The sequence below is a fragment of the Haplochromis burtoni genome, unplaced genomic scaffold (genome assembly GCF_018398535.1).
Source record: "Haplochromis burtoni strain Fernald_Lab_line unplaced genomic scaffold, NCSU_Asbu1 Contig_120, whole genome shotgun sequence".
NCBI lineage: Eukaryota > Metazoa > Chordata > Actinopteri > Cichliformes > Cichlidae > Haplochromis > Haplochromis burtoni.
Window position 1 is genome coordinate 162,378 of NW_024582481.1, and position 12,006 is coordinate 174,383.

At 36.9% G+C, this 12,006-nt stretch overlaps 1 protein-coding gene across 1 annotated transcript; it reads right to left on the reverse strand.

Annotated features, from left to right (window-relative positions):
- Nucleotides 1-1,171: 1,171 nt before the first annotated feature.
- zbtb32 (zinc finger and BTB domain containing 32) lies at nucleotides 1,172-11,537 on the reverse strand. The gene is made up of 5 exons (XM_005943125.3): nucleotides 11,278-11,537; nucleotides 7,645-8,696; nucleotides 6,495-6,598; nucleotides 4,731-4,895; nucleotides 1,172-2,603 (listed from the first exon to the last, which is right to left on the reverse strand). Exons 2-5 carry the CDS (start codon nucleotides 8,664-8,666, stop codon nucleotides 2,374-2,376), a joined length of 1,521 nt encoding a protein of 506 aa, XP_005943187.2. The 5' UTR covers nucleotides 8,667-8,696; nucleotides 11,278-11,537; the 3' UTR covers nucleotides 1,172-2,373.
- Between the last annotated feature and the right edge of the window lie 469 nt (nucleotides 11,538-12,006).

Below are 12,006 nucleotides of genomic sequence, written 5' to 3' on the forward strand. Positions count from 1 at the left end.
CTGATCTGTGACTGGTATTGTACCTACGGACTTGGTTCTCGTACCCCCCCATCCCCACCGCCCTCCAATTGCCCGGGAATACCCACTTGCGACTGCGTCACTTTCCGGCTCCTACGCAGCAGTCGGAGCTGATAGCGCCCACTCACAAAAAAAAAAATAACCAGACGCGCCGCAACGCGTTTCAGAAGCGTACTAGTGTATCTCCGCCTCGTATCGCTTAAAATAGTCCCCCCTCTCTTTTTTTTTAACGGAAGCAGCGTGAAGCTGCACCGAGCAGTGAAGGAAGTCAGACACAGGAGCGGCGCCGAGAATCCGACCACTTTTGTACGTGCAGACGTCTTCTATTACGCCCTCTGTGAAACCGTGCAAGGACGGAACTAAGCGGCGCGACTTTTAACAAACGTAATCATTTTTTTTTTTTGCTGCGAGGTGCTGCACCGCTGTTTTGGATGAATTACAGCCTTTGTGAGATGCACCGTACATGTACTAAATATAAGAGGACACGGAACACACCGCCACACAAACACACAATATGTGACTTATAAGGCCATTATATTGACTTTAACCAATACCAAACAGACCGACTGGATCCAAACCTTGAAAAGGGGACCAGGAAAACAACTGCTTGTCTTTATAACATGTACCACCGCATTGATCACAATTGGACGCATCCTGTGTGAGGTTCTAATGGCTAACTGAACATTTAAATATATTATATCTAAATTATACTATAATATAATCACATTATATCATAAAATAATGTGACACAAATTCTCAGATTCTGATGTGTTTAGTTAATGGGACCTCTCATCTTATTATAGTGACTTCAAAGCTATGTACACTCTCACTCACACGTGTGTGTATATATATATATATATATATATATATATATATATATATATATACACACACACACACAAACATATGTATATATATATATATATATATGTATATATATATGCACATATATATATATATACATATATGTGTGTGTGTATATGTATATATATATGCATGTATGTATATATGTATAAACATATGTATATATATATATATATATATATATATATATATGTGTGTGTGTATATGTGTATAAACATATGTATATATATATATATATATGTATATATATATGCACTTTGCCTTTTTTCTTCATATCTATGTGTATTTACGTCAACGTATGTATTTATGTATTTTTTAAAAATAAGGTGAAAAATAAGGGTACTTGCTATGTGTAATTAATGTAAAGATTTTGCACTTTGCATTTTATGTTTATATCTATGTGTATTTACATCAACATCTGTATGAAAAAAAATTAGAGTGAAAGATGAATAATGTTTATTTATTTATTTCACAGCTAATACACATTTAGGATAATGCTGTACAAATTAACAAATACATTTTGATGGAAACAGACCCAAGAGTTTCACTGAAAGCTCATTCCAGGAAGCAGTGTGCAAACATACATAATATGTATGTAATAATTTCAATCCTGAAACTTGTATGGAGCTTTTATGGAGGTATTTAAGTTGGCAGGCCTACCTCTCAGTGACTTTTACTACAGCACGTCCAAATAAAGAAAAGAAAGCGCTCAACTATTCTCACTATCAAGCTTGGTATAGATGCAAAAGCTCTGTGATAATACTGATAATATAAGCTAACTAGTCACTATTAATGAGAGGACTGGTGTCATCTTTGCTAAATTTTAGCCTCCTTTAAACTGTTTTTTGTATATTAACATTTTTGCTGCCAGTTCTCTCACCAGTACTGCTACAGCTTAAACTCATCTTGATTGTTTCTGGAGAAATCGCCTTTCTTTCTGTCCAGAATAAGATAGATGTGGACACTATGTTGCATATTTCAGTTGAAATTTGTCATAATGTTACTGTGGTTCTCCTCAAGAGGGTGCTGTAAACCTAAGTCAGACACACAAAGATTATACAACAGTCAAGTGATAATGAAAGTCGGAGAGAAGATGCCTGCGTCATTCGATGAGGATAAGCTGTTGATGTGGCTTTAATGCATGGTAGACACTTTCAATATCTTTTTCTGACATATCACTGGAAATTAGTGCTGTATTGATCTGATCTGTAGTTTTGACGGCGAATACAGAACAGTTGCAGTTTGTATACAAGTTATTGCTACACTCCAGTTTGTAATCTTGCATTTCACTTAGGGGTAAGTGTTTAATGGCCCTCTAGATTTCTCAAACATTACCATACATACTTTTTTTTTTTAAATTTTACCTTTAGAAATATAATTGATGCTTAGCTGTGTGTAGGCTATGTAATGATTATAGCTGAGAGGGGCACATTACAGCTACACTCTTGAGAACTTCGCGTCGATGGAGGCAGTTGGATTGTGAGGCGTGGCTCAGATGTGGGAGATATACAGGTAGGTGCTGTTGATGCTCCAGTCAGGGGGGAAGTCTTGCACTGCGTGGCTCTTGATGTGTCTTTGCATGGCGACCAGGCTGCTGCAGAACTCCAGGCACACTGTGCACTGGTATGGCGCGGCCCCGCCGTGAGTCCGCAGGTGCTTGATCATGGCCGAGTAGTCCCGTGAACGTTGACCACAGAGGCGACACTCGAATGGTTTTTCGCCTTGAAGCAGAGAGAAGAAAGAGCAGGGTAGGGGGCACAGGAAGGAAGAGAAAGGAGGTGGAAGAGAGGAGCGCTCACTTGAGAAAGGGTGTTTAAAACATATTTATTTTCAGCGTTTTACAATCTATTTAGCACGGGCCTCTGTGCCAGTAGATGTAGTATGTGGGGTTATGTTTTTTTGGGTTGTCTGTATTTATGTAGGCTACATACGACCTTGAAAGCCTCAAGGGATTTTTTTTCCTTCTTCATAATTTGCACAAACATTCACTTGTTATCAAGAACGCACTGATGAATTTGATTGTCAAAGTCAGTTTCACACGGTGAACTCTCAAAGTACCTATTTTAGCCCTACTTGAAGAATTCATCAGATAAATAAAAGATTTTGTACAAATGTCTGTTAGGGTAAAATTACATTTTATATCTGTAAGGTCAAAGGTCAATTTTACTGTGCCATTATCATTTTCTGTAAAAAAAATTTTCCCCCCCTGATCACTATTAAATGCCATGACCAAGAGACTGTACTATAGATCGTGAGAACACATCTCACAATTTGAATACTGAATTGGTTCTATTCTGGTTGCACATATAAATTTACTGATTGGCATAAATTCTGGTATACATGCAATGTTTAATATTTAGTCAAATCCTAAAACTGTTTATTGGGTCAATTTTTCTTTCGCTCTCAACAGACACACTTCTTAAATGAGTAAACATGAGTAGAGTAAACTGGGGCACTTTTATGCAAATCATCCAGCTTTGCACCACTTGCATCTGCTTTCCACTAAGTCGGTTTTTCTATTTGATTGTAGGTCAAAGCAACACAAAATGAAATAGATAAATATCAGCTTAGTCATTCTGAGAAAAAAAACTTACATTTTCATATTAATAAAATGTGCTGACAAAATCTGTGCTTATAAAAAAAGTCTACTGGTTTAACAGGTAGTGTTAAAAGTCTAAAACAAAATCCTTTCCAAAGAGCTTTTAAACATCTAAGTGTGTGAACGCCTGAAAAAGAAGTGACTTATTTATGAAGTAATATACCCGGGAATTTCTTTTTAGTGTCTTCTTTCAGTCTTTCAGATACTCGTTGATTTGTGAGACATCAAAATTGCTCTTAAAAGATGTTATTATGAAGCAGATCTATCCTAGAACACACTGGCCTATCTGCAAGACCGACTCATGTTCATTACCATTTCTGTAGCTAAACAGACCTCAACTTAAGCAAATTAGCTCATGTCCTTTCCATCAGTGCAAATCATTTTTAAATTCTCTTCTTTTGCTTTAAGCTTCTGAATCCTACACTCCCAAAAACCCAATATGCAGAGCAAATGCTAGACATTCATCATGGTGAATATTTCTAATGTCAGTGTCTCCAAAGTAATCTTAATAATAAAGCTTTAAGGAGTGTTTTGGAAATGTATTTTCTTTACTATTTAGTATTTTCTCAATGTATAGAATTGCTTTGCAGTTAAATACAGACATGATGCCCTTTGTTGACTAGATTCTCTGTTGCGTGCAAGTTTCAAGTCTGCAAGTTTCATATTCTGCAAGGTTAACTTCATAGTATTAGAATGAGTGGAAAACTCTCTACTACCGAAGATGTTCTGCAGTAATGCACATGGGCCCGGTTGTACATTTAAAAAGTGCAGACACTTTTTAAATGTACTGAAAAACACAAAAACTTCTTAGTTATTATAATGAGGATACTTAAAAATGGTATAACTGTGACAGTTATTCATAAATTCCTTAATTTGGCTGTAGCCTGCCATGCCATGTCTCTGATATGATTTTCCAAGTCCCACTGACTAAAACAACGTCAGACCTTTGTTGCTGTTGTTATTTTTAAACATGCTTTTCAAAGTCAGAGTTGGTAAATACATACTGGGCAGATTTATCAGACTTAATTTTGTAACTAGGTTAACACTTGTGACCTATGTTTATAGATTTTATTTAATTTCTTTTTTTTTTCTAAATTATTAGTCATTGCTGTGGGTAATCATTTTCCATCAGTGTCAAGCCAGAGGATTCTTTGCTGCACTATAAGTTGAAAATTCTCACAGCTATCTTTGAAAAAAAAAGTAAATAATCTGATACGCTGATGCACTGCTGTTGAAGAGATGCGCTTACCAGTGTGTACTCGGTGGTGTGTGTCCAGCTGATGTTTCAGACTAAACTTCTTAGGGCAATGTTGGCACTGATAGGGTTTTTCTCCTCTGTGGTCTCCTCTGGTCTCTGATTCATGCGGTGTAACGTCTCCTCGTCCGCAGAACCGACATCCTGTGCAGGTTTTGCCTTTGAAAACAATCAGATTTTAATATAAAAAACAGATCTTGGTGCGAATATTGTGGTGACCTTTTCTGTTGTAAGTTGTATGTTGTCAGATAGAAGCTGCTTGCATTGCTTGCTGGAATGGAACTACACAACAACAAGATATTGCATAAATGTGGCTGAATCTATAGTAGTGCTGCGACGCTGAACAATCAGGTAGTGGATAACCAGGAAATGTATCTGAAAATAATTTTGAAAATAATTTGATTAATGCTGGCATCTTTGTATCTTGCAAAAAAGAGAAGATCTAACGGGTTCACAGCTGGCTCTGCAAAATTGTGTGTTAATCGATTTCTTGATAAATAACTGTCAGATAACTGTTAGTGATAATCCCGCCTTAGCTGATGTTAGTAGTCATGCTCGCAGAGTCTCTTGCTCTGACTTGCTAACTCAACCAGCTGTTTCAAAATAAATAACCACAGTTTTTGCCAGACCTTTAAAAACCGATTTTAGTCGCACAGCATTAGACATACAGCATTTCACTTGCATTTCTAAGGCACGTCTATTTTTGTTAAGCATCCTGTTGCGAGACAATAAATTCAGTTGGTACAAGCTTACCTTCCTGTCACTATGCACGCATATCACCTCTAAAAATTATAAAGGTGTGATTTTTGAGGTTAAGGTAGCACCACTGAAGCTTTACACTACCTTATATTTTTTAGGGTCTATCAAGTAAAAACATGGGCCTCATAGTTTTAGACAGGATGCTGAAAGGAGAAGGGGGTGTACTGTAGTAGGGGAAATTGAAAGAATAAACCACAACAATCGAACACTTACCACTCTAAACACAAGCTACTGAGACCTGTTGTCATTAGTGCATTTCCTGTCCAATATATCACTTCTTGCTAAAAAATACCTAACCTCATATAAGGTTTGAACACGTCTCTCTCTGTTTTGTAAAGATCTAGAAATAATATGGGTGTTTCTCGGTTGACTTTTACAAAATAATAATGCTAATAAAGATTGTTTTACTGTTATCCTTACTCTATGCAGCAGCAAGAAAACTCTGAATTTTATTTAAGACGCAACTGCTGGTAAGACAGTTTTACCATTGCCTAATCTGTTTAAGCATGATTATAATGTTCCATTGAGCAAAGATATTCAACATCTGATAAAATATTTATCAGGCTGATTGTACACTTTCGTGTGCACACACTCACCCACACAAACATGCACACGCACAAATGGTGTAACTCATTTTTGTGTGGATGAAATGAATATTAGAACGACATAATAAATCAATATGTTTGACTTTTTTGGCATGGGACAAACCACTGTTGCGATGCAGTACATACTGTACTGCATGTATCTAGCTGTATCTAGTAACCACACTACTGCTCCTGCTGCACCCTGCTTTCAAAAACCACAACTCTTTTTATCACTTTCCATTGCGTTGCTACACAGCTGGAGTCTGCAGAGGTTAGGGGTCATGAAAAGAACTTTTTACTTTTATCTTGTTAAAATTATCATTTCTACACAGGATGATCACTTTTACAATACTAATGTAGCTTCAGCATGTTTTGATTATTGAAAGTGTGTGTTTTGTGTTTCTCATATCATTACCTAACTGTGTGGAGACTGACTCCCGCAGCACCGGATCATTGCGTAGACTGCAATGTTGGCAGTCTTGACCTCTGTCTTTGCTGGCTTTGGACACTTCGGGGTAACTGAGGACACACAAATTAACAGTTGCAAAAAAACAAATGTACTAATTATACCTTTAATTTAAAATGTAAACCTTCATTTGTCTCCCAAAGTCACAAACCGCAAATATATATATATAAAAAAAGGTTTCTGTGTGCCGACTTCTAAGGCACACCTTCAAAATGGCACATGGAAAAAAGTCAGTCTGCATACGTTTTACTGCTTTACGTGTTATCACAAATTATGTCCCTTAGACACTTAAAACTTCCTTCCTCTCAAATTTCAACCACAATATACTTATATGTTTAGTACATGCTCAATGCTAAAGAAAAGACTGAAAAGAGGTAGAACAGATTAAACAGTAAAGGAAGATTTCAGTGTGTGGAAACTCTCGAATTTGCAAAGGAGGGGAGAAATTTAGGGGGCTCCCCGTTATGTTCTATTTGGTTTTGCTGTGAGGAACAGTGCGCAATGTGTATACGCTAAATTATCACATAAAAACAAAACAAGGTGAAGTGGGTTATTACTTTGATGATAAATGAAACTTACATATCATATATATAATATATTATATATATATATATAATTATGAATTATATGATATATATATATATAATACTATATTATAATATGTTTTATATATATATATATATATAATTATTTATATATATTATATAATTAATATATTAATATATATAATATATATATATATATATATATATTATATATTATACATACATATATATATAAACATTTATAAATATATCTCTTTTTTAGCCCTTTTGCGCAGTGGAAGCTAGGATGATAACTTCTCAAAAATGAATTTCACAGACCTGGACTGGCAAGGAAGGGTTAACAGGTGAAACTGATGTAGCTGGAAAATGCAGGAGGCTTGTTAACACATATCTACCCAAAAAGCAGTGAGTCAGGTGTGGTAGCTGTCACAAAGGAAAAGTTGAGCAAATCGGGGGATTCTAAATTACTCTATTAGAGGAAAAATTTGGAGATAATGACTAGAAAAAAAAAAAAAAAAAAAAGTTTCCAAAATCATGTCCGAACTGTGTCTTACCTTGGTTCACCAGGTTGAACAGTCCCAGGAAATGCTTTCTGGCTAGATCTTTTTCTTTTTAAAAGGCTCTGTTTGATTATGTTTCCCATTCGAGTCGGACCAGTGTAAATGTTTTGTGCATAGCGGGGGTGGAAGCCTGAGTAGCCCATTATGGGGTTCTGACCTGGGGTTTGAAAATGAGAACTTAGTAGGGGGAACATTTGGGGACTGGAGAGAGAGTATGGGTAGGGTATAGAGGACTGGTTGGGTGACTGAAGAGGGTGAGCTGCAAGTAAGCTTGGATAGTTTTCTGCTATTCGCCGCAAGGTGCTCACAGAGTCCCACATGTTTGTAGAGAAAGTCCATGGATAAGAGAAAGAGGAATTGCTACTAGCAGGCTTGGCAACAGCACTGTTTCTGCTGTGAATTGGTTCTGAAATAGGGGACAGTTTGGCCTTCTTTCTTGGGGGTGATGGACTGCTGTGGGTCTTAGTAGGAGTAGAGGGTGAAAGGTTTTCCATGGCAGTGCCTGCCTCATTCCCAGGGAAGGACCTCTTAAGCAGTTTATCCTCATTAAATGGACTTGCGTTTGAATGTTGATCTTGTCCCTCTGGAGTCTCCTTTTCTACTTTGACATCAGTGGTTTTGTCTCTTTTTTCCTGCTTTTCTGCTCTGCAGTCAAGAATGTCCAGCTGCTTCCTGCACTGATCCTCCAGTGGCTGCATCTCCAGCAGTTGTGCAGCTTTCAATAGTAGTTGCAGATCATCCACAGAGACCTCAAGAGCTTGCGTGTAGGTGAAATCCAGAACTTGCTGGAAGGTGTGAGGTGAAAAATACTCTAGAGTGCAGCATACAGGGCTGTCTATGTCTCCGCGGGCTAGCTGCTGTGCTAAAGTTCTGCTAGCACAGGCTAGTACTAGACGATGAGCCCTGAAAGTTTGACTCTTTACCGAAATTATAGCATCACAGAGTGACCCTGAGCGGCGTAAGGCATCTGCCTGCTCCAGGAAGTGGAAGTATTGGGTGTTGTTGATTCTGATCATGTCTGAAGGTGTAGATGTATAATCAAAAGTCTGAGAAGAGAAAACCAAAACCAAAAGAGATATCCCATCAGATTATGCCCACTCTATCTGAAAGTTTGTTCCATCTATTTGCCACATTGCTATGTGACATTTCCAGAAATGCTAAATTGTATGTTGGAAAATCAGGTTGAAAAACAGCAGCACAGATTGGCTTGTGATTAACAGATATACTTCTCTGTGGTTTGCACTGTTTTTTTCCACCCTTTCCAAAGAGCATTACCTATAGTGAAAGCTGAGGGGGCAGAATGTACCCAACATGATTATTACAAAGATATTTATTATTTGTGTAATTACAAAGAACCGGTGTAACTCAATTTCATTTTCAGCGACTTTTCAAAACAGTTTTTTAAAAGTATTCTTTAAAAAAATCCTGTATCTTTTTGTAGAGTCATATTTGCAAGAAAACTTTCCTCAATCACTACTGTGTCTGTTATCATGTTTGAATGCCTGGCTGCTGTGTGGAAATGTACTCTTATGTGAAAGCTTTGATATTCAGAGTTCACATACACACTCTAAAGCCACAAAGCCCTAACAGTATATGAAACCATGACTAATGACTGTACACGCGTAAACATGAGTGAAAAGTTTGAACATCAACAACAATAAGACCATATTTGAGTACAATAAACATCAGATGCAAGATATTGCAGGGGTGGAATATGTAAATATGTAAGTATTTTTTTGGAATTTAACATTAATATTGAGAATACATGGATGAAGAGGCTGTGGCTGTACGCTAAAACTACCGGATGCCTGAGAGTTTGTCATCTTCACACCGTCTGAAGTCTATAATGAACCTTTATGATTATACAGTGTGCGGTCGGTTTCTGAAGCAGAGGTCACAAGTACTGTGAGCTATTTCAGAAGGTTTTTTTGTTGTCTTTTTTTGCGCAATTGCAAACCCATACCCGTACCTCGATGGTGACTGTAAATGAAAAGTAAATGTGAAACAAAATGACATTTAGTTGTCTCATTACTGGAATTTAAAAAAAATATGTGCATAAATGATGCACCAATCAAAATCTTTTGTCTTGCGTAAAAATTCACGAAAATAGTTTACATGAGCGATTTAATCCTTTAAAGCCTTTTAAAAGCGTTTTAGCTTGCTTTAATTACTTTCAAATTATTTTTAGTTTTTATATTTGTCAATTATTTGGCTGTGTCTCATATGTAGGTGTAAGTGGTACAGCATGGAGCAGTGAGAGTGAAAGTGACAGTGGCGCAAGGCCATTATCGAAAGTACAAAGTTACTTAGTGCTTCTGTGTACTTGGGTTTGAAGACAAGCTTGAGTTTTCATTTGATCATGCATTTATCGGTTTTGGGTTTTTTTTTTAAAGTCAAGACAATTATTAAATGTTTAATTCTAAATAAACAGTGTCGAAAGCACGTAGGGAATTCAGTGTGCAAATCAAGCTTATGTCAGTTTAGTGACGGGTATCGTCCGCATAGATGAATATAAAGTGCGTTGACCCGTATTTCCCAGTATGGCATTTACGGCTTCAAATATAAAGATATATTAAGTACACGCGCATATAATGCTTTGATTTTGCAAAGCTACATATAAAGTAACTTTCTAATCAGAACAATTAAAATTTCTGGAGTACAATTTTCGTCATTTTCCACATAGTCATTTTAAGTGACCTGCATTTACGTTAAAACAGCGGCAATAATGATAATAAAATACCAATGTCATTATTAAAACATTATCGTATTAGTTGTCACAGTCGTGACGACAATATAATTAAGGATGTGGATACACACTAACATTACATAATGTATTTATAATCATTAAAAAAAAATTTTTAATTAACATTATTTTAAATCCAAGGAGATTTTGGTGAGATGTGAAAAGAAATGTGTCATAAACAAATCTTTGATCTGTATATTGATGCTCTTGTCTTACTTGCAAAGGCCTTTCAGGATTATTGATGTCTTTCAGAGTGCATTATGTGCCAATTCATGCACTTTCATTTTAACTGTGATTAGAATGTGTTTTCAAATACTGTGCTGACTTTCTGGTGACATTATGTAATTCCAATAGTACTGTATAATTTATGATTGTTCACTGTAGTGCATATAGAGGTGCTCTCCTGGAAGCTGCTGGCCTATAAATGTTATTTTATGCTGTGCCCAAAGTTCACGCTTACCTGGTTTAAATCTATTTGTCTTAATCTAACTGTTTATTTGTCATAAACTGCCTGGTATAATATATTGTTCCCACTGCAGCTGCTCGGATCAATGTAGACCTGAGTTGTGCCATAGTTAGCAGGTGTTTGATCTCCTTTTAGTAAAAGTATAATCAATGTCAATGTAAAGCCTTACACATTTGACAAGAGAAGTAGTTAAAGTAAACCCTTCCACAGCTCACACGTAAAGCACTAGAGTTGAAACCCAATTGATAAAACCCTCAACGGGCAACATATCAGTAGCACAGTGCTAAGTTGTGTTTACAGTAGATCTAAGATTAGACAGTTAAAAAGAGCAAAGATGAGAAATGTTGAGGTGCATCTTCTTGTGGTTTCAAGTGTTGGAAACCTAAGAAGCAACAAGCTGCATGAATGAGGCACTTACCAGATGTTTAGTGAATATTCTCCAAGGCGAACGATGAGCTACCTCGCATCATGACTGTGAAGCGACTTCTAAAGTGACATGTCTGTCAGGGCACAGGTTATACTGTGGGGCAGGGTGGTTTCCTCTTTTGTCTCTTCAGTCCCTCCTCTTCATGTTAACTCTCTCTGATTGGTGCTCTGATTACAGTGCTAAAAGGCTTGCCTTTTGTGATTAAAGATGGGGACTTTCTGTTAACTAAACCAGTACTTTGTTAAATTTTGCTTTGCTCAAACCACGGAGGAAGTTTTGATAAGGAATAATTTCTACTTCTTGTCTAAGTGTCATACAGCTATTGTTGTCGAATACAAAACACAAACCAAACCAAATTAACAATGAAAACTTTTTTGAAAATGAGAGAGAAAAGTGAGGACAGTGGTTGAATGGTAATGTTGCACACCTGTACATGTTGTACATGATTTCCTCTCCTCCTACTTCATTTGCTGGTCACTACATTAATAGACTGTTCTCTGCTGAGACAAAAACCACTTCAAAGACAGTCATCTGTGACAGGAAACATACAGACCAAAGCCCAGTGGTACTGATATGTAGCGCCGAGCTTTACTAAAAGCTGCGCTCTGAAAATAGAAATATCTGCTTTGGCCTTTCGATATGTCAGATGTTGGCGTGACAACCTGTAAAAATAGGCCAACTGTAGCGAGCTGGTCAGTTTGTCAGCCCGTGATGGTGGAG